Source organism: Miniopterus natalensis, chromosome 4 (assembly GCF_054644295.1).
Source record: "Miniopterus natalensis isolate mMinNat1 chromosome 4, mMinNat1.hap1, whole genome shotgun sequence".
In the NCBI taxonomy this organism is placed as follows: domain Eukaryota; kingdom Metazoa; phylum Chordata; class Mammalia; order Chiroptera; family Miniopteridae; genus Miniopterus; species Miniopterus natalensis.
This window is the reverse complement of record NC_142084.1, coordinates 78055081-78077700: the sequence shown is the minus strand read 5'-3', so window position 1 is coordinate 78077700 and position 22620 is coordinate 78055081. Positions and strand designations below refer to the sequence as shown.

Sequence of the window (22620 nt, the reverse complement as noted above, 5' to 3'; positions counted from 1 at the left end):
TTGAGTGACTTTCTGTTCAAGGTGACACCTCTCATGTGTTAGTGTTGTCCTTTACTTTTCTGTCTACACTGAATAGAATCACTTTTTTTTAATCTTTAAGATAGATTTTATTTTTTTAAAACAGTTTTAGATTTACAGGAAAATTGAGAAGGTAGTACAGAGAGTTCCGGCTGACCCCACACCCAGTTTCCCCTATTAGTAATACCCCACGTTAGTCTGGTACCTTTGTTGTAATTAATGGACCAACATTAATACATTATCATTGACTATAGCCTACAGTTTATTCAGATTTCCTTAGTTTTTCTCTAATATCCTTTTTCTGTTCCAGGACCCCATCCTGGACCCCACATCACATTTCATCATCACATCTTAGGCTCCTCTTGACTGGAACAATTTCTCAAACTTTCCTTGTTTTTGATAACCTTGACAATTTTGAGGCGGACTGGTCAGAAATTTTCTAAAATGTCCCCTAATCTGGATTTGTCACAAATTTTTCTCATAGTTAAATTGGGTGATGTGTTTTGGGGAGAAAGACACAGGGGTGAAGTGCCCTTCTCATATCATATCAAGGGCACATGTTCTGGGGTGGGGGTTTTTGTGTTTTTTTTATGTTTTTATTGATTTTGCAGAGAGGAAGGGAAAGAGAGAGACAGAAACATCAGTGATGAGAGTCATTGATCGGCTGCTTCCTGCATGCTCTCTACTGGAGATCGAGCTCACAACCTGGGCATGTGCCCTGTCTGGAAATCAAGCCGTGACCTCCTGGTTCATTGGTCGACGCTCAACCACTGATCCATGCCGGCTGGGCAAGGACATATATTCTGAGCATGACTTATTACTGTTGATGTTGGCCAGGATCACCTGGCTGAGCAGCACAGAAATTTTTGTCTTCATTGATTCAGCAGACGTTTATTGAGCACCTAACTAAATGCCAGCTGCTGCATTATGGGCTTAGAGTAGAAAATTAAGAAAACAGACCCTTGCACTCAGAATGTTCATGACCCAGTACAGCAGGCTGTCATGTACATAAGTAATTGCCATAGACTATGTCTTGGGCTAGGGTGTAAGGGGTAGATATTTTCAGGGAGAGAGGAGAGAAGTGGACAAGGACCCTGGAGGCGGGGTGTTGACAGAAAATATTTCACAGAAAAAAAACTCAAACCAAGTCTTAGAGAATGCATTTCCAGTCAAAGGGAACAGCATGTGCAGACAGGCAGGGAGAAGTAGGTGCTCCTTGCAGGCTGAGTGTGGAGGAACTGGGATGAGGGAGGAGGTGAGGCTGGCGGGGCTGTGTGCACCATGCAAAATGTTTGGGCTCCATGTCACAGTAGGGAGTGGCTAAAGGGTTTGTAGCACACACCAGGAAGGTAGTACCAGTCCTAGCCTGAGCCAGTGGATGGCAGCATCATGGACCCAGGTAGGCCCTCCTGCAGCAGGAGGAGAGGCTGGCTTTAGTCAGGAGAGAGTTGGCTTAAAGGAGCATCTTCACAGTGGGAGTCACGAGGGTTTTCCTGAAATGGAAGCCCAATCAGGTTCCTGCCTTGGCCCACAATGCCCTATGGGGCTCTGGTCCCTGCCTAGTCACTTCTGGAGTTGCACCCACCCCTCCCCACTGCTTTTGCACCAGGTTCCTCTGCCAGCCCACCCCATCACTTACCTTCTCTTAACTGAGGTATAATTCACATAACATAAAATTTACCCTTTTAAAGTGAACAATTCAGTGGATCTTAATATATTCACAAAGTTGTACAACCTCCACCACTAATTCTAGAACACTTCATTACCCCCCCCCCAAAACCCCATAAGCAGTTGCTCCCCCAACACCAACACCACCATTCCTCCCACCCCCAGGCTCCAGTTCCTGGCAACCACTAATTGACTTTATATCTCTAGGGATTTACCTATTCTGGACATTTCATATAAATGGAATCATGTCACTTGTGGTCTTTGGTGTCTGACTTCTTTCACTCTGCATCATGTCTTCGAGGTTCATCCATGTTGTAGCGTATATCAGAGCTTCCTTCCTTTTAATGGCTAAATAATATTCCATTATATGGATGGATCATATTTTGTGTATCCATTCATCTGCCAATGGACACTTGGATTATTTCTACTTGTTGGCTATTGTTAATAATGCTGCTATGAACAGTCATGTACAAGTTTACATGTGGATGTGTGTCTTCCATTCTCTTGGGTAGACACCTAGGAGTAGAGTTACTGGGTCATATGGTAACTCTTGTTGAACTTTTTGAGCAACTGCCAGACTGTTTTCCACTTTACCTTATCTTTTAGTCCAAGCATTTGTCTCCATCTGTAGTAGAAAGTCTGAATGACCATTTCTTGGTCTCTTCCCCTGTATGCTCTGGGTGGGCAAGGGCTGTGTCTCTGCCCACCAGGCTTCAGTCCTCAGCATGGTACCTAGCACCTGGTACACATCCAGTAAATATTGGTAGATGGGCAGGTTGGTTCAATTCCTCAAATATTTCTTGACTCTTAGGTTGTACCAGGTTCAGCTGGGGACACTGCAGTAGCAGGGACCCAGACAATGGTGATTCCTGCCCTGGCCAGGAGATGGAGATGTTCAGGAGCCAATCGGCAATCTTGGCTGGTGCTCAGGAAAAAGGAAAAGCTGGGAATGGAGGTGTCACAATCACTGACATATATTTGGTCATTTAAGCCGTGAGAGTGAGATCACCAAGGGCATGAAGGGACAAGGACCCAGGCAAAGCGTATGGAGGAACAGGCACCATGTGGGAGGCTGAGAAGCCCTGGACAAAGAAGCCGGAGACCCAGGAGCCTGGTTTCTTGGAAACTAGATGGGAGAGGACTTCAAGAAGAAGGAGGCATAACTGACAGTGTCCAAATGTCCCTGAGAGGGAGAGGGAGAAGGAGGTGGGAGATGTCTGGCATCTGGACTTTTCTGCGCCCACACTCCCTGCCCCAGCTCATCAGCAGAGTCTCTTCCCACCCCTCTTGCTTGGCTCAGCTTCCTAAGCCATAGACCACCCTATAGGAGTGAGGTGGATGGTGGTGCCAGCAGGAGCATGGTTAGGTGGTGCATTGCCCACCCTGCAGGAGCCAGGATCCCCCTTCAGGTGGCTGAGGTGGAGTAGAGGCAAATGTCATTGAAGTTGGGGATGTTGAGAGGCTGGGACCCCAGACCTAGAGGGAGCCTGTGTATGGATTTTAGAGGTGTGGGGACCTGTGTTGTCTCTGCATCTCTGTGCCCATCTAGCAGGGGAGAAGTGGCTGCATGCCCTGTGGAGTTGTGTTCTCATCACCTTGTTCCACTCTATGCCTAGAACAACACCTGGCCCTCAGTAAGTGCCAGGGAAGGAATGGTTGAGCCAGTAAGAGTGATGGCACTCTGGTGAGGCTGCCCACAAGCTAGGACGGCAGCAAGCCAGTGTCCATAGCAATCTCCTCAGTTCCAGTGGTGACAAGGTCTTGTCAGTGCAGAAAGTATGCGTGTATGTGTGTGTGTGTGTATGCAAGAGTGTGCATAGGTGTGAGATAGGGTGTATATGCGAAAGTGAATGTATATGAGTGTGTGTCTGCTGTATATCTGAGTGGGAGTTGTATGTGTGTGAGATTGTGTGTGAGTGTGTATATCTGCCTGTATGAGTATATGTGTGCCTTCATCAGGCGATGACTTCCAGGGCAAAGCAGTGTTTAGAGAGTCCAGGGATGAGTCAAGAGAAAGTTCCTGAGGGATCATTAATTTCTGCCTCTTAGACTGCAAATTTCAGCCCTGTGCATTGAGTCAATTTTATTTTATGAATGAAATACCCATTACTATATGATAAACAGCTGAACACATTCTGCAAGTAGATGGCTCCTGGTGTGTTTTGTGTTTTTTGTTTAATCAAAAACTCAGACCTGAATTATTTTCTCAGGCTCTTTAGGGGAGAGGGTGGGCCAAAGTGCTCTGGGCTCAGCAAGGAGAGAGTGTCCCCGGTCATGACCCTGGCCACATGTGGTCTCTTTCTCTGAGGCCCCTACTGCTCCCCAAATCCAGCTGTGCTTCTGAGGCTTAATCCTCACCTCCACCACCTCCTCCCTATCTCCCAGCTCTGAAGATGGTACCCATACATGGTCTTCACAGCCCCTCCCTGCCCAGAGAGATCCTTCCAGGTCAGCACTTCTTCCACAGACTTTGACTCTGCAGGAGGCCCTGGAGCAGCCCCCACTGTCCCTGTATCAGGAATGATTAACTCCTGGCTAGGTGGTGCACATGGCTTGATCTTTGGAGCAGGTGGTTCCTTGCCAGCCAAGCAATAGAAGCTCAAAGTCTTCCAGTTTTGCCAGGATCCATCACCTAGAATTTGTACCACTCACCAAAAGCCAGAGCCCTCAGCACCCAACAGACTGGGGGAGCCCTCGGGAGCCAGAGACAGAACCAGTGGCCCTGGGGAGTCACAGAGTCCTGGGGAGGGAGGTTTCTGGGTCCCCACAAGGTGAAAAGAATGGCACCCTCCGTGACAGGGCAGCATGAGGGAAGGTGGCCAGAATCAAGTTCATGGAAGGGTCAAGTCCAGCCAACCTGTGAGCCCTTGGGTGTTGGCTGGGGGTTAAACTTAGGCTGCAGAAAGGTGCCAGGCAGATGTGAAGGGGTCTGCTTTTATCCTATCACTTTCCGCCTGCTGCCTAGAGAGCCAGTTCCCACCTCTCCAGGGACCAGGCAACCATCCCTATGTGGGCTTAGCTGTCAGAGCCAGGTCAGGTGGGGTCCAAGAACACATAGTGGATTCCTGGTACAGAGCATGCAGGAGAATGGGTGGGCATGAAGGTGCCACGCACAGTGGTGGTAGGGGAGCAGGATTTTCTTCCTGTCTCCATTACCCTGGGGATCACTATCTTCTTAGACCCTTTGTGCTAACCTGGGCTCAACAGAAGCAGCATGACTGAGTAGAAGGAACGCCATCCCCAACTCCTAGCACCCTTCCCTTTCCTAGCCATTTCTCATGCCTAGAACCTCCGACAAGGTGATGCCAACCCCTGTAGGTGTCCCCAACAGGCATAGCAGAACCCTGGAGCCCTGGTTCCCAGCTAGGCCTCAACTCTGGCCCCAGGATGGATAATAATAGCTGATGTTTATGGAGTAATCACCTAGTATCAAGCACTGTTCTCACATATCACGTGCAGTAGCATGCTCAGTTCTCATAGTGACCTTCTGAGGCCTGTGGAGACTCAGAGAAGCCAAGTGACTGGTCCAAGTCCACACAGCTGGTTGAGAGGGTGCCACATTTTAGGCACAGGTCTATCTGAATCTGGCCTTAGCTTTGGGTATGGTGCTGAGGCGCCTCTCATGAAACTGGCAGAAGGCAAGAGGCCAGTGTCCTTGGAGCCCCCCAGGAGGGTGGGGCCAGGCCATCCCCAGGAAAAATAGGAGAGACGACCTGCCTGGCACATGGCAGACCAAGATCAGGATACCCATCAGAGCCTGCAGCTCTCACTCCGTGTGCACCAGGGCACAGACTCCCAGCCCAAGGGGAGTTCACTCTTCTGGCAATTGGCAGCACCAGACAATTAACAGGAGAGGATAATTGCTTCTGGCTGTGCTAGCAGTCCACTTTGGTTGATGAGAGGGAAATCAGATGCTGAGGCAAGCCTTCCAGGGCAAACCACAGCAGGAGACAGGGACCAAGGCTGTCAGGAAGGGCCACCAAAGCAGGGGCTCCTGCACCTCAAGGTCCCAGCAGGGGTCCTGAGCGACGGGAGCCATTGCCTCAGGCTCTGCTGAAAACTCAGTGGTGTGGAGTCAAGCCTTGGCCTTGGAGTCAAGCCTTGGCCTTCATGCCCATGAACAGCAGGACAGCTTGGGCCCTGCTGTGGTCCTACTGTATCTGTCCAGGCATCTGGAGTACACAGGCAGGGATCCCAGTAGTCAGTGTCTAGAGTAGAGGTGCTGGCATGTGAGGAGGGGGAAAAAGGGGACATCTGTAATACTTTCAACAATAAAGATAAATTTTTAAAAAAAGAAGTTGCTGGCATGGCCATCAGCTGGGCTGGGGTGCATGGGGATGAGGGGTATACTGAGTGTACAAAGCAGAAATGGGAGCCCAGAGTATGGAAATGTGCATAGGTGAACAGCAGGCTCAGCTGGCCCAGAGCTGGCAGGATGGGGTGGAGACCCAACCCAATGCTGACCATGTGTGTTTCTGGCCCCCAGACAGAGCTGTGACCTGGCTCCTCTTGCTGCTGATGAGCCTGCCTACCATGGCAAGCCCCACTCTGAGCCCCGACTCCTCGTCCCAGGAGGCCCTGTCAGCCCCTACCTGCTCCCCGACCTCTGACTCCGAGAACCTCAGCCCTGATGAGCTGGAGCTGCTGGCCAAGCTCGAAGAGCAGAACCGGTGAGTTGGGGTGTAGGATGGGGGGGTGCAGAGTATACAGCCTGGGCCCAAAACGGAAGTTCCTGGGTGCCCCCTCACACTCATATCTGAGTCTAGCCCTGGGCAAAGTAATAGACCCCACCAGAGGCAATGTCATCCTCATAACCCTGAGTGAACAGACAGTTCCCCATTCAAATGAGGAGACCAAAGTTTCTAGAGGCACAGTGAATCTGTGACCCTGGCTATGTTTCTCAAGCCATTGTTAGACAAAAGAGTAAAGCTTCTGACTCTGGAGTCAGGCCTTCCCACCTTTTTTCTCTGGCTCTCCCCTTGCTTTAAAATGTAGGTTTAGCCCAGCTGACATGGCTTAGTGGTCTAGTGTTGACCCATGAACCAAGAGGTCACCAATTCAGTTCCCAGTCAGGGCACATGCCTGGGCTGTGGGCTCAATCCCCGTTAGGGGTCGTGCAGGAGGCAGCTGATCGATGTCTCTCATCGATGTTTCTCTCTCTCTATCCCTCTCCCTTCCTCCCTCTCTAAAATCAATAAAAACATATATGTTTTTTTAAATGTAGGTTTATTCCCAAAACACTAATTCAAAAGAAGATATATACCCCTATATTCATTGTAGTGTTGTTTACAATAGCCAAGATATGGAAGCAACCCAAGTTCCCATCAATAGATGAGTGGATAAAAAAGCTGTGATACATACATGCGATGGAATATTACTCAGCCATAAAAAATAATGAAATCTTACCATTTATGACAGCATGGATGGACCTAGAGGGAATTATGCTAAGTGAGATAAGTCAATCAGAAAAAGACAAATACCATATGATTTTACATGTATGTGGGATCTAAAGAACAATGTAAATTAACAACAAAGCAGAAATAGACTCATAGATATAGAGAATAGACTAATGATTGCCACAGGGGAGGGGAGCTAGGAGACTGGGTGAAAAAGGTAAAGGGATTAAGCATAGATTGATAGATACAAAATAGTCACAGGGATGGAAAGTACAGCATAGGAAATATGGTCAATAATATTGTAATAACCATGTATAGTACCAGGTGGGTACTGGAAATATTGTGGGGAACATTTTCTAAAGTATGTGATTGTCTAATCACTATGCTGAACACCTGAAATTAATACAAAGTAATATTGAATGTAAACTGTAACTGAAAAAATTGAAAAAGTAAAAATTTTTTAGAAAGAGTCATGGGAGTCATATTCCTATGATCCAGGAGACTGTGGTTCGATTCCCAATCAGGGCACATGCCCAAGTTGCGGGCTTGACCGCCAATGGGGGGATTTGCAGGAGGCAGCCAATCAGTGACTCTCATCATTGATGTTTCTATCTTTCTCTCTCCCTCTTCCTTCCTCTCTCTGAAATCAATAAAGACTTTTTTTTTTTAATAAATAAAATAAAATAAAATAAAATAATAAAATAAAATAAAATAAAATAAAATAAAATAAAATAAAATAAAATAAAATAAAATAAAATAAAATAAAAAGGGAGTCATGTTGATGCTTAGCAGGCAAGTACTCCTTGAAGCCCTTTATATCTGCTCTGGCCCGGCCGGGCATGGCTCAGCGGTTGAGCATCGACCTAGGATCCAGGAGATCCAGGTTCAATTCCCCATCAGGGCACATGCCCAGGTTGTGGGCTCAATCCCCAGTTGGGGGTGTGCAGGAGGCAGCGAATCAATCACCCTCTCATCATTGATGTTTCAACTCTCTCTCTCCCTCTCCCTTCCTCTCTCTGAAATCAATAAAATATATATATTTAAATCTGCTCTGGCTTTCCTCCTTTGGCATGTAAGTACTTTTAATTTTCCATAGAGTTGTAGAAGAAGAATAAGTATATTCATGAGTATGAATGTTTATTAAATGAAAGGTAACTCAAAATAGTAACACTTTCTCAGTGTGTGCTTGGTGAAACTTTCTGTTGGAACAGAGGCAACAATTGAAACTACTTTCAAATAATGGTTTTTGAGATTTTGAAGTGAACATGTTATATGACTTTTTTTAAGATTTTTTAACATTGATTTTTAGAGGGAGAGGAAGAGAGAGGGAGAGGGAAACACTGAGTGATATCAAAACATCACTTGGCTGCCTCCTGCATGCCACCTACCCGGGATCGAGCCCACAACCTCGGTATGTGCCCTGACTGAGAATTGAACCAGCAACCTTTTGGTGCACAGGACAAATTGGTTAATCCTTATCCAAGGATATTTCTTCCATTGATTTTTTTAGAGGAAGTAGAAGGAGAAAGGAGAGAGAGAGAGAGAGGGAGAGAGAGAGAGAGAGAAAGAGAGAGAGAGGAACATCGATGCGAGAGAGATACATCAATTGGTTGCCTCCTGCACATGCCCCAACCAGGGCTGGGGATTGAACCTGCAACCCAGGTATGTGCCCTTGACCTGGAATCCAACCTGCAACCCTCTGGTGCACAAGCCAACGGTCTAACCACTGAGCCACGCCGGCCAGGGCAACAATGTCTTATAGCAAGATAAGTTTGTAATAAAAATTACTATATTAATTTAATTGTGATTAGAATTTTAATCAGTTATATTTTCTTATTTTTAAAACTTACCCCATTTTTCTAGAAGTATGGTTTTGAATTTAAATTTTTTTTCAAATATTAAATAATAAAATAAAATGTAGGTTTATTATCATTCACCTATGGCAAGGCTAACAGATCAGGAGAGAGCTGCCACTGAGAAGACAGAAGCAGGAGGCAGGGCACACCATGCAGGGCCACACAGGGAGGCACCAGGGTCAGTCAGGAGGCAGAAGGAGGCAGGGGAAATGCAGGCATTTCTATCATGGTTTCTGAGAGAAGGAATGGGTGAGGCAGGTTAAGCAGGCCTGGGTTTAGCTAGTTTGAATAATTTCAGTATGCTCTGGGGAATAGGGGTGGCCTGTGGTGATCATGACAGATAGTAGCCCTGAATGTGAGAGCCTGATAATGTAGTGGTGGTGGGTTTGTGGATTCTGGATTCATTGATTTGCACTAGCAGGTGAGTCCTTAACTATCTCTAGGAATTAGGTAGGCCTGGGAGGGCACACCTTCCAGAGTCAGCCAGGATCCAGCTGTCAAAGCATCAGAAACCTAGGTTTCATACAGCTTTGAGCTAGCTGGGTACCCCCAACCACCAGCTCACCCTCTCTGTGCCTCATCTGTAAAACATGGATCTTAACAAAACCTGCCCTTCAGGGGTGGTATAAGACTGAGTAAGCTAACCCACATACTTCTCAGCCCAGTGCTGGGCACAGAATAGGACAAACAAATGGCAGCCTCTGCAGAGATCCAGGGTGATGGACCATAGCTCTGGCTGAGGCCACTGGGCATAAACAACTTAGACCCAATCCCTGGTGGTCACTGGAATTCCCTGGGAGGAGGGGCCAGGCTTCTCAGCAGCTACCTGTTCCCAGGAAGTCACTGATGCCCAGGGACCAGGGTGGGAGGTCCCTGAAGCTCGGATGTGCCTCTACCTGCCCTCCCTATCTAGGCTCCTGGAAGCCGACTCCAAATCCATGCGCTCCATGAATGGCTCCCGGCGAAACAGCGGCTCCTCTCTGGTGTCCAGCTCCTCCGCCTCCTCTAACCTGAGCCACCTGGAGGAGGACACCTGGATCCTGTGGGGCCGAATTGCCAATGAATGGGAAGAGTGGCGGCGTAGGAAAGAGAAGCTGCTTAAGGTGGTGGGGACATTGGAAGTGGGTGGGTGGCTGGGGGGCCAGCAGGGACAGACAGCAGGAGTCTCTGCCTGGTCACTTGGCCAACGAACAATAGCACCAGGGCCTCAGCACAGGCAAAGGGACAGAAGTAGAGATGTGCAGGCAGTTTCAGGGGGCCTTGCCAGGGCAGGGGGAGGGAAGAGAGTATGAGTGAGGCTAACCAGGTAAGTAGCTGTCGCACTGACATCTTAGGCACCTATTTGTTTCCTGCCCCACCATGTTCTGTGACAGACTGGGGGTAGCACATTAAGCAGTGTGGACTCCGTCTGCAGTGCAAAGTCTCAGCGGAACTCTGGGCCACATGCATCAGATGTAGGCAAGCCTATCTTGGGGGCTGGACTGGGTAGCCGTAGGGAGGCTGCACTGGGACAACGTCCAGCCTGGCTTCCTGGTGCCCACCCCATCCCCAGGAGCTGATCCGCAAAGGCATCCCTCACCACTTCCGGGCCATCGTGTGGCAGCTTCTGTGCAGTGCTACCAACATGCCAGTCAAGAACCAGTACTCAGAGCTGCTCAAGATGTCCTCACCATGCGAGAAGCTGATCCGCAGGGACATCGCCCGCACCTACCCAGAGCACGAGTTCTTCAAGGGCCAAGACAGCCTGGGCCAGGAGGTCCTCTTCAATGTCATGAAGGTGAGGCCCCCACCACTCAGGTTACCCCAACCCTCTGAAGAAGCACTGTCCACATTGGCCTGCTGTCACTGAGCCTGGCAGGACCCTACCCTGACACTTATGTTCCCTTGCAGGCATACTCTCTAGTGGACCGGGAGGTGGGCTACTGCCAGGGCAGTGCCTTCATCGTGGGCCTGCTCCTCATGCAGGTAGGTGGCCTGGAGCCAGACTTATGGCAGGGCCAGCCCATCCAGGCTCTGCTTCCAGGAGGTGGACAAAAGCAGAATGTAACATTCTATCCAGTGTTCTACTATCAGAGCCTACCCCTTCATCCACCTATGACAGTCTCCAGGCCAAGCCACCAGTGGGTGAGCACAGAGGGACTGACTGCCTGTTCTGTCCACTGTTCTGTCCAGGGGCTAGAAGGGCAGGTGGTCCTACTCAGTCACCTCCCAGGGTTGGACAGGGAACTCTGGTGGGGAGCTTAAGTTGGCCAGTGTGGAGTTTATGGGGCTAGGGGTTTTGTCCAGAGAATCCAGCAGGCTTAGGAAAAAGAGAACAGAGATGCTGGGAGTGAACCCGAGGGTGTCCCAACCATGGACTCTGGAGGTGGCCAGACCTGGGGATCAAGTCTCAGCTCCACTGTTCCCTGCCAGGTGGCCTGAAGTCAGGTGACTTCAGCCTCAGGAGGCTTCTCATCAGTAAACAAGAGCGACCAGAGGTTCATTGTGAGAGTCCAGGCAGTCCACACAGTCCACATTCATTAAATGGAAATAGAACAGAAACAGGCCAAGTACAGTACTCCAGGTCCATGAGAAGAGCAGCGAGCGCCCCACCACCACCCTGCCCACACTCACAGGCCCCTGCCTGCCTGCCCATCCCCCAGATGCCTGAAGAGGAGGCCTTCTGCGTGTTTGTGCGGCTGATGCAGGAGTACCGCCTTCGGGAGCTCTTCAAGCCCAGCATGGCCGAGCTGGGGCTCTGCATCTACCAGTTTGAGTATATGCTGCAGGTGAGCGGGGCCAGGGTAGCCCAGCACCACCCACTCCTCTGCAGCCCACAGCCATGGTCACTAACCTAGGCCATCCCAGTGGATCTATTTGACTGAAAATTCCAGGGCTGAGAAATCATATCCAAAGGTCCCAGCTCAGAAAAAGTTTCTAGTCCCCAGGGGGCCATGTGGCACTGCCCCCAAGCACACTTCCTGGGACAGGGCAGGGCCAGCCATTTATGGTAGGGGCTCCTGAGAGCTCTGGGCTCCCAAACCCTGAGGGCAGAGGTATCAGGCTGACTTTTGCCAGAATACCCACAACTCCCTCACTGTCTGTTCCCAGCATGGCATGGCAAAAGGAGGGAAAGTATTGTCTGCCTGCCTTTGATGATTATGGAGAGGGAAAACTGCAGACCTTTCTGTTTATAAATAGCAGCCCCCATAGGGGCTGCTCTTGGCTGGCAGACAGAGCTAAGTGTGCATGTAAGGGAAGAACACGCACACACCACACACACACACACACACAGCCTGCTCCAAAAGCCTGTCACAGGTGGGGCTGTGAAACTGCATAGCAGTTGGGGGTAGGGATTAGAGGGGGAATGAAAGGTAGGCCTTGGGATGAGCCTGGTCATGAAAGCCCCACTCCTCAAGCCTGGAAGACTAGGAAGTGCTTTTACTCAAGGGGGACCTGGTAGTGCCCACAAGCAGGGGCCAGAGTCTGCAGAGAAGTGGCCCTGCCCAGGCTGAGTAGCTGAGAGCTCTACAGCAAAGTAGCTGGACAGCTCCAGGAAGCCCTTGGGTCCACAAGGAAGCCCAGAGCAGGTTGCAGGAGGGGGCACCAGAGTTACTTCTCCCAGTGAAGGACATCCAGGGGGTCCTAACACTTTCTCCAGCCTGTTTCCCCAGTTTCTGTCAGTTTTCAACAGTCTGAAGTTCAGGTCAATCAGACCAGCATCCCCTGAGCATTACTGGGCACAGAGCATCGTGAGGGAGCTGTGGGAGACACAGTGACTGGCAAGTCACGGAATACAGGTTGAGCTGCAGTGGGCTTATGCTATGCCCCACCTCTCACTTTCTCAGTGACCTCAAGGAGTTACATAAACCCACCCCAAGCCTCAGAAGCTCCCTGTCAGGCTGATAATGAGGATCCCATGAGTTGGGAAGAGGCCACTTCCTGTCCAGGGTGTACACCCAGAACTCATGAGCTGCTGCTACTCCTGCCACCCCTGCCTGTGTCCCTACCTCATGCTACTCAGAGCTCTGGGATGTTTCAGCTCATCCAAATACAGTGCTGAGGGCACACAGAGGAAGGGACCCAAGGGCAGACCAAGGAAGGCTTCCTAGAGGCAGGGGCACTGAGACCCAGCACTTCCAGGTGAAAGGAACCTGTGGGCATGGACAGCTGTGCCTGGTGCTATCCTCACAGTGCCTGGCTTCTTCTCCTCACCCCTCAGGAGCAGCTCCCGGACCTGAACACCCACTTCCGCTCCCAGAGCTTCCACACGTCCATGTATGCCTCATCCTGGTTCCTCACACTCTTCCTGACCACCTTCCCACTGCCTGTCGCCACTCGTGTCTTCGACATTTTCATGTATGAGGTCAGGACCCCTTCAGTTTCTTCGTCTCCTAAAGGCCCCACACTAGAAATAAATCCCAGCCTGGGAAGGGCCGGGGCTTGGGGAAGGATCGGAGAGCTCCATGAGAGAGCAGAACCAGAGAAGCACTGTCACCACTGCCTTTGCAGGGCCTGGAGATCGTGTTCCGGGTAGGCCTCGCCCTGCTGCAGGTGAACCAGGTGGAGCTGATGCAGCTGGACATGGAGGGCATGTCCCAGGTGGGCCAGGGGGCCCAGGGAAGAGTGGGATCCCCCCCCCCAAGAGGGGCACCTGGGCAGGTGAAGCCTCCTGTGAGACAGGAGGGCTTGGAGTTCCTGAGCAGCCTGATCCTTTCCTATCCCTTATGCCCCCGAGGCCTCCCTGGAGAACCAGGGTGGGCCCTAAGGAGCCCCAGGCTCTGCCATACACAGTCCAGGACCAGCAGCTTGGCAGTGGGGAGAGAGGAAGGCCCAGGCCCTGGCTCTGGGAGGTTTCGCCTCCTCTCTCCTGCCCCTAGCTTTGTGTCCCCCAAAGCCTTTGTGGCAAATAATTATACTAGCCAAACCATGAGGCTTTGGGTTTGGTTTTTGGCCCCAGCAACTGAACCAGGTTAGGGCACAGGAGGGAGTGAGAGGTCTGGGTGGCCTCACTGGCCTACCCTGCCCTGGCTTCCCTGTCTGTTGGAGAAGAGGTCTGCCTGCTTCTCATCACCATGTCCCCACCATGCAGGCCCCTGCCCCCTCCCAGTGTCCTCCAGCTGGTACTTTGGGGAAGAATACACAAAGGCCACGGTTGTGTCCACAAACATGAATGTTCATTGTCTGCAGCTGCCAGAGGGGGCCAGCTGGGCTGGGGAGCAGGAGCTAGCCTGGCCCCAACCAACAGCAAACTGTGTACACTGGTGGCTCACACTTAACCCTTTGTGGAGACCTCAGGGGCTCCAGGCAAGCAGGTGGACCACTGAGGGGTCTTCCCTCCAGGTTGCTCCTGGCTGGTCCAATTCTACAACCTCTTCAGTTTCCTCCCACTGCCCTGTAGTGTAGCATGCCTCCCCGTCCTCTGTGAAGGTGCCCTGTGCTCATACCCTACCTCAACCCACCCCCGGGCCTTTGCCCTCAGGAGCTTCTGCAGCCTGCTTTTTCCCTGCAAACTGAAGCCCTGGCTGCAGGCAGCTTCTCCCCAGATGCCTTCTTCTCACACTCACTCAATTGCTCCACAATGATGGAGCACCCACTACAGGCAGGCCAGGCACTGCACTGGGTACATGGTGACATCCCAGGCAGACCTGCTCCCACCCTCCCTCCTGGAGCACCCAGGCCCTCCTCCAAGACAGTGGGCACAGCAGACACCCCCAGAGTCAATGACTGCCTATGTCCCCGCAGTACTTCCAGAGGGTAATACCACATCAGTTTGACAGCTGCCCCGATAAGCTGATCCTCAAGGCTTACCAGGTCAAGTACAACTCTAAGAAGATGAAGAGGTCAGTACCTGGCAACCAGGGTGCTGGCGGAAAAGGGGCCCCTGATGGTGGGACAGTGACCACGTCAGCCTTCTCTTCTGCAGGCTTGAGAAGGAGTACGCAGCCATGAAGAGTAAAGAAATGGAAGAGCAGATCGAGATCAAAGTGAGTCCCTGGGGAGGGGGACTGCTATGGTGGTCCTTGGGGGCTTCTCTCCCAACGCAAGAAGTGGGTGGCCACTAGGAGGCGGCCCTGCCCAGTGCAGGAAGCACACCAGACTGTCCTCAGGCTCTAAGGGGTTGTCCCTCTACCAGCTGCCCCTTCACTCACTGCCAGACCAGTGTGTGAGCGAGGGCCCACCTGGCGCTGGGGCACAGTGGTGGACAAGGTGGACCTGCCCTTGTAGGCCTTCCATTGCAGTGAGGAGACAGTCAGTGAACCAATAAGTATAGGGTTTGAACTCTAGAAATAATTCTGGATAAAATGTGTAGGGGAGATTGCTGCAGGTCCAGGGGGCCTGAGGGCCTGGGGGAACATCAGGAAGGCTTCCCTCAGTGGTGGGAGCCACAAGGTCAGGGGCAAGAGGGGAGGCCCGAGGCAGGCAGGGCCCAGATGCCAGGGAAGATAGGCCAGGGTACCAGTGCTCACCTATGGCCCCTTGCTCCCTCTGGTACCTAGCCAGCCAGCCCTACTAGGTTTGAGGGTATAATTCTCTCACCAACTCCAATATGTGGGGTTTCCCCCCATACCACCAAGCAATTCTTGAGCACCAGCTGGGTGTCCTACAAGTCAGCTCAGTTCTGACACCATCTACCTGGAGACGATGTCAGATCCCACAGGTTAAGGGCACTGTCCCACAAGACTGCCACTTCCCCCTTCAGAAGTCAGCCTCAAGTCCAGATTGTCACCTATGCTTCTGACCAACCGGCTATAGATTGCAAGTTTCTATGATCCCCTCCTTGGGTTCAGTTAATTTGCTAGAGTGGCTCACAGAATTCAGAGAAACATTACTACTAGATCACTGGTTTGTTATGAAGGATATAGTTCAGGAACAGCCAGATGGAAGAAATTCATAGGGCCAGGTATGGGGAAAGGGCACAGAGCATCCATGCCCTCTCCATGTGCACCACCCTCACAGCACTTCCAACCATTCAACGTGGAAGCTCTCCAGTTCCCGTCCTGTGGGGTTTTATGGAGTTTCAATACACAGGCATGATTGATTACATCATTGGCAATTGATTCAACCTCCAACCCCTCTCCTTTCCCCAGAGATCTGGGGATAGGATTGAAAGTTCCAACCCTCTGACACATGGTTGGGTCCCCTGGGAACCAGCCCCCATCCTTAGGTGACCAAGGGGTTTTCCAAAAGTCACCTCATTAACATAACAGAAGACACCTTTATCCCTTTCCTCACTTAGGAAATTCCCAGGGTTTTAGGTGCTCTGTGCCAGGACTGGATGGAAGACCAAATATGTATTTTTTACTATAAATCACAATACCTCAAGGGGTTTTCTGAGTGTGCAAAATCTCTGAACCCAGTCTTCCCACCTTCTCTTTCCCTCTGCTTTCATCCCTCCACACATGATTTTAGTTATTCATTCAACAAACATTTATTGAGCACCTACTTTGTGCCAATCACAGCAGAGATTGGGAGTCCCCAGTCCAGTAGGGGTAAAGGAACAAACATAAACACAAACCCCAAAACAGCCTGACTCTGTCCTCTGTCTACAGGCTGGCAGAGTACCACAATGGCTGGGACTGGAGTCCCACATACCAGGGTTCAAATGTCAGCTCTATCACAGACCAGCTGTGTGACCTGAGAAGGTGAATTCTCCTTTCTGACACCTCTCAGTGTCCCCTTCTGCAAAATGGGAATGATACTTACTCCGCTGTTCAATTTATTATTATTATCACCACCACCACTATCATCATCATCCCCACCTCCTCTAGAAAGGCAAAGGGAGTTTAGAATTTGGTCACCTGCCACCCATACCTGAGGGGGAAAGAGGAAATCATTGTTCTGTCCCTGTTTTTAGGAATTCCAGAAAGTTTTGTGTCTTAATTTTTTTTAATATATCTTTATTGATTTCAGAGAGAGGAAGAGGGAGATAGAAATATCAATGATTAGAGAGTTGTTATTGATCGGCTGCCTCCCATACGCCCCGTGTTGGGGATTGAGCCCACAACCCAGGCATGTGCCCCAACTAGGAATCAAACCTCCATCTCCTGGATCAACTACTGAGCCACTCCCAGCGGAGCCTGTCTTGAATTTTTAAGCATCTCTTTCTCAGGAGTGGCAACCTGACTGATGCACCAGTCCAAAAGTGTGTGTGTGTGTGTGTGTGTGTGTGTGTGTGTGTGTGTGTGTGTCTTGCTCATGTACAGACAAGGGCCTGTTCCCATCTGGTAACTATGAGGGCCCAGCAACAGGTAGGTACACAGCAGACCCTCCGACCACATACTCAGCTTGGAAATTTCCCACAAGAAGACACTGAGCACCCCACAGGTCTTAAAGGATTCAGGCAGGTGCCTTCTCCCTTTGCCCTGCCCTTTGCTCTTTCACCTTTAGCCTGTTTTAAAATGTACCTGGGATTTGTTTTAATCAGGTATGGTAAGGTGACCGACACAGAGACAACTGCCTTTAAAAGAAGAGTTTATTACTCATAGTTCCCAAGAGGCAGGGCACACCAGGCCATGCAAGGCCATATGGGGAAGCATCAGGGTAGGTCAGGAGGTAAAGGGAAAAAGCAGGGGCCAGAGCCTGCTTTTCAGGGGCTATAGGAGTGGTCCCTAGGTGTCCTGTCACAATTTTGGACAGGAGAAATATTGGCTTGATATGTGAGAGTTAGATAAGAAAGGGGGGGTGGCTGTGGATTGGCTGGTTTGCCTTGGCAGGCAGGTTGTTTACTCTGTAGGAATTAGCTAAATCCTGGGAAGGAAGTGTCTCCAGGATTAGCAAGGCCTCAGGATGTCCAAGCATCAAAAATACAGAAAAAAATTTTAAAGTCTTACTAGTACATAGCCCCCCGTTGTGTTTATGCCAAAGAAATCCAAAGGCCATGGGTCAAGACTCTGGGTTCCAGATCACTGTGAGGGACAGAGACCTGTGCTTGGGAGGGAGGCTCCGGCAAGACACTGCCCCACTCCAACTCAGTTTCTCCATCCATGACATGAGTCAGTGGCCATCACTCAAGTCTTCCATCTCTCTAACCAATTGCTTCTTAGGAATGTTCTGGATGTTTCCATCACCTTTTTCTTCCCAGAAGAAACCAGGAAATGTTCTGTATGATCCACAGGGAGGCAAGACCCTCACTAATCTGCTGATCAAAACTGTTTGTGTCCCTACTTCCTTTTTTTAAAAATGTTTTTATTGCCCGGCCGGGTGTGGCTCAGCGGTTGAGCGTCGACCTGGGATCCAGGCGATCGGGGTTCGATTCCCGGTCAGAGTACATGCCCGGGTTGCGGGCTCGATCAATGACTCTCTCATCATTGATGTTTCTACCTCTCTCTCTCCCTCTCCTTTCCTCTCTCTGAAATCAATGAAGATATATTTTAAAAATGTTTTTATTGATTTCTTTTTCTTTAGAGAGATGGGGAGAGGGATAGAGAGATAGAAACATCAATGAGAGAGAAATCTTATCGATCAGTTGCCTCCTGTATGCCCCCTACTGGAGAAAGAGCCCACAACCCAGGCATGTGCCTTGACTGGGAATCTAACCATGACCTCTTACTTCCTAGGTCAACACTCAACCACTTAGCCACACCAGCCAGGCTGTGCACCTACTTCTTTTTTTTTTTTTTAATATATCTTTATTGATTTCAGAGAGAGGAAAGGAGAGGGAGAGAGAGAGATAGAAACATCAATAATGAGAGAGTCATTGATTGAGCCTGCAACCTGGGCATGTGCCCTGACCGGGAATCAAACCCCGATCGCCTGGATCCTAGGTCGACGCTCAACTGCTGTGTACCTACTTCGTAATGGGTACACACCTGCTTCCCAAAAAGCTATAGGAAAACCTAAAACCACAAATATCTAAGCAGAATCCAGCAAGCATAGGATGGAAAGTGAAAGCAAGGGAGACAGCCTCCCACTAGCTGGCTGTCAGTGGGTCACAGAAATGTAGTTGTCGAGCTGAAGGAAGCATGGGTATTCAGCAAAACTTCCTCCCCTGGACCCAAATTCTGAGAGGAGTTTGTCAACTGAGAATTGAACCCTGGGGCTGGAGGCAAAGCAGTGAAAGGTGGGGCTGTCTGATAGCAGCTTCCCCCAAGATGCAGAAGCCTTTGCCTTGTGGGAAGTGGGCAGGCCCAAGCATGGGGTAGAAACAGATTCCCAGGGAGGACATAGGGCAGACCATCCACCCCACACAGTGTGTATCCACTAAAGTGCTCACTTTATTTTTACTGAACCAAGGCTCATCAAAAAAAAAAAAAAAATACACACACACACACACACACACACACACACACACATATTGGACCATTCTGAATGGGAATTGGCCCTGTTTTCTGAGATCACTGACTCAGAATGTAAGCTGCTGGCTCTCTCTTGCCTGGAGGTGGCCTGGTCCCTTGGGGGATAGACCTCTGTATAGAAGTGGAAGGCAGGATCTGATATGCTCTCCCCTCTCCCCACACAGAGGCTTCGAACAGAAAACCGGCTCCTCAAACAGCGGATTGAGACCCTGGAGAAGGTGAGGGGTGTGGCCGCCAGCCTGTGGCATTGAACCCTCCAGGCCCCAAGCAGGACCCAAGAACCAAAGGGCCTGCCAACCCCCTGCCCCAGGCCCCACCCACAACCCTGCTGATAATTGAGCTGCCATATAATTGGACCGTGGGGAAAGAGCTTGGGGCTGGAAGTTGAGTTATAACCCAGTTAACTGCAACCCATTTGTGTCCAGTGCCCTCCAGGGCTGTCTGGGTGGGAGGAGGAGGTAAAACTGCTACTTTGACTGAGGTGCCTGGAACTGGGCCACAAGTCGCCCCACCCTGTAATTTGGAAGCCTTGCCCTGAAAAGGAAGGAAATAGGAGTGGAGGAGTAGGGGGTGGTCTTGCCACTGGCACCACAGTGAGGTGCCACAACCTTGACCCTGATCCCAATCTTGTTTTTAAAAATGGAAGTAGAGGTGGAGGCCCCCACTTCCTACCCACTCTCATTTTCACTTGACCCTCCACTAACCACAGGTTGTCTACAGGATTTTATTGCTCTTGCCCCAAAGCCTCCATTCTTGTTCAGGCTCCAAATGAAACTTGCTGAGTTTTCCCAGTTGGCCCCAGCCTGGCCAACTCTATAAGGGGCAGCCGTGGTCCCCCCTGCCTTTCCGTTCAGCTCACACACAGACCCCTCTCCTGGAAGGAACTGGCTCTGGCTTTGGTCTTCCTCCAGGTCCTCTCCTGCTGGTTTTCTGGTTCTCGGGTTTCACTCCTGTCTCCCCTGCTTCTAGAGATAGTCCACTGCGTTAGTGACAAGTGGTTCTTGTCTGTCTCTCCCCCTCTCCTGTCCTGCGCCTTCCGCTCTGCCTCCTCCCCCTGTTGCTGGGACCCCCCTCGCCGGGTAGGAGAGTGCTGCTCTGGCTGATAGGTTAATCCAGGTACTGTAGCTTTTCGTCTCACTCTCCTATTTCCTTCTATTCTCTACACATGACAGCCAATAACTGCCTCTTCCCTGGTCGCTGCCATCCCAGGGGCAAGGGGGGCAGGCCTGGCACCATGCATGAGGGGGTGCTTTTCAGAGAGACAGAGGTATCCAGCTAGAGGAGGGGGCTGTGCATGTGCAAATGTGGCATCTGAGGGTGTGTCTATGAGTGTACGTAAATGCATAGGGACACAAAGTTTTCTCCCTCCAGGGGACACAGGTGAGGACCCAGAGAGGCTCAGGGACCCTGAGGGTGCATCAACAGCAGGCCTTAGTGTGTGCACCTGCTGAGCCTCCCCCACCCACCCCCCCACACACCACCCCTTGGCCCTTCATGCTCCTCTCTGCTTTCACCTGCAAGGCCTGCCATCTTCTCTCACTTACCTGCTTCTGCTGCTGCCTCATCTTGAATGGCTTTATCTGGAAGCTTCTGCCTGGTGGCTCTGAGCCTGGAATGGGGGAACCTACATTGGGTGGGGTGAGGGAATGAGGCTGGGGGCCTGGATCTTAGCCCCTGGCAGTTAAAGGCCCCAGGGTTCAGGACTGGGGAAAGTCAGGGGAGAGGCGTTCCACCTCCCAACCCTGCCCCCACCCTCACCAGCAGGGGCTGACCTCTGGTGTGCCATCATCCCTGGATAAGGACTTGCCTCTCCTCCCCTGGGACAGAGGCTGACAGTCAGAAACTGGGAGGGGACAGAGCTGTCAGCAGCCCCAGCCTGGGGCCTGGTCTCCATATAAGCCCCACAGACCCCAGAACCTGGGTTGGCCGATGTCTTCCTCCAGGCTCTTCCTGGTATCCTGTACCTGCCTATCCCTCAGCCTTGTCCCCAGGCTCCCATGGGGTGTCCCATCCCAGACTCTGAGTGAAGGAGGCCTCACCCCTCTCCCACAACACCTCTGCCCTCCTTGGGACTCCCCCTAAGGTAGGCCTCAGGCAGGGCCTGGGGTGTGAGCAGAGGGTCACGACCCCCCTCACATTCACCTATCCTCGATGGGCTCAGGGACAGGTGACACGGGCACAGGAGGCCGAGGAAAATTATGTCATCAAGCGGGAGCTGGCGGTGGTGCGGCAGCAGTGCAGCTCAGCAACAGAAGACCTGCAGAAAGCACAGAGCACCATCCGGCAGCTGCAGGAGCAGCAGGTACCGGCAGGCCACCGCGGTGAGGCCACACCCCCACCCCTGCTTGGCAGCTGCTGTCTGCACTCACCAGCAACTGGCTAGGGATCAGCCCTCTAGTTCCTAACTGGTGGGGTTGGGGGAGCACCCAGAGCTCAACACATACTTTCCCTCAGCCCCACCCTCAGCAATTGGCCCCTGACCCGAGGGTGAATTGTGCAATTTCCATGTTTCACCACCTGTGGGGGTGCTTGGCCTTCCACACTGAGACAAGGCAGTCAGCCTCCTCCACCTCTAGTCTCAGCCTAGGAATCAGGCTGTCCCTGAAGGGCCCCCTTCCTGGCACAGGCATTTGACCTTCATTGATGAGCCTGTGATTCCTTGGTGTCTTCAGGGCTATTGGGCTTCCCCATGGGCCAGCCATGCAGGGTAGGAGCTAGGATGAGGGACAACGAAGGGGGCTCCCTCCTCCAGTGCCCAGGACTTTGCCCTCAGAGGAGAGTCTGGTCTGTGCCCCCCACTCTGAACTGGCATGGTGAGGGTGAGTGGGCAGTACAAGTCTGTTAGGGGGTCTTGACCTCAGGGGTGGCAGGGTTCACAAGCTAGAGCACTGTGCAAAGAGTCTGCTTCTCCCATAGGTGGCTTTTAGAACCTTTCTTCAGACTTACCCAGCAGGTTTCCTTCCTTATCTGATGATCTGACAGCAGCTGAGGCCCCCAAGCTCAGAGTGCACCTGTGCACACATGCCCTGGAGGGGCAGGGAAAGATGCTGTAGGCTTCCTGGGCCCCTGCAATCCAGGCCTGATCCAAGCAGAGCCTGGTAGTGAGATGGGGTCCCTGATTTGGAGAAACCTCAGGTGCCCAAGAAACAATGGTTGGAGAGAAGGTAGGGTGGTTCCCTGGGAGGACCCCTCACCCAGGCCTGGAGACCTTGGCTTAGGCCTTGGTGCAGGAATTTGAGTTGATTCTTTGTTCCTGGGGACAGAAACAGGGATCTTCACCATTTTTCACCTGTGTCCACCTCCCACCCCTCACCTGCCAGTGCTATAGCCCCCACCTCACTGTGAAGCAGTAGAGCCAATGGGGAAATCTGTGCTGGACTCATCCCACCACTGGCATGATGTCCT

The 22620-nt window shown here is 51.3% G+C and overlaps 1 protein-coding gene across 2 annotated transcripts in view; it reads left to right on the top strand.

The window, feature by feature from the left end:
- The window catches only part of EVI5L (ecotropic viral integration site 5 like), a 33537-nt gene that overhangs the window by 5540 nt on the left and 5377 nt on the right, over positions 1–22620 (top strand). The window contains exons 2-13 of one of the 2 annotated variants that reach the window (XM_087816887.1): positions 6173–6356; positions 9852–10041; positions 10491–10715; positions 10829–10903; positions 11581–11706; positions 13140–13283; positions 13430–13519; positions 14663–14760; positions 14844–14904; positions 19380–19433; positions 20299–20331; positions 21377–21517. In XM_087816887.1, the coding sequence (XP_087673013.1) occupies positions 6205–6356; positions 9852–10041; positions 10491–10715; positions 10829–10903; positions 11581–11706; positions 13140–13283; positions 13430–13519; positions 14663–14760; positions 14844–14904; positions 19380–19433; positions 20299–20331; positions 21377–21517 (1389 nt within the window). In that variant the 5' untranslated portion in view covers positions 6173–6204. The remainder of the gene's footprint in view (positions 1–6172; positions 6357–9851; positions 10042–10490; positions 10716–10828; positions 10904–11580; positions 11707–13139; positions 13284–13429; positions 13520–14662; positions 14761–14843; positions 14905–19379; positions 19434–20298; positions 20332–21376; positions 21518–22620) is intronic. The other variant, XM_087816888.1, reaches the window with a different exon arrangement.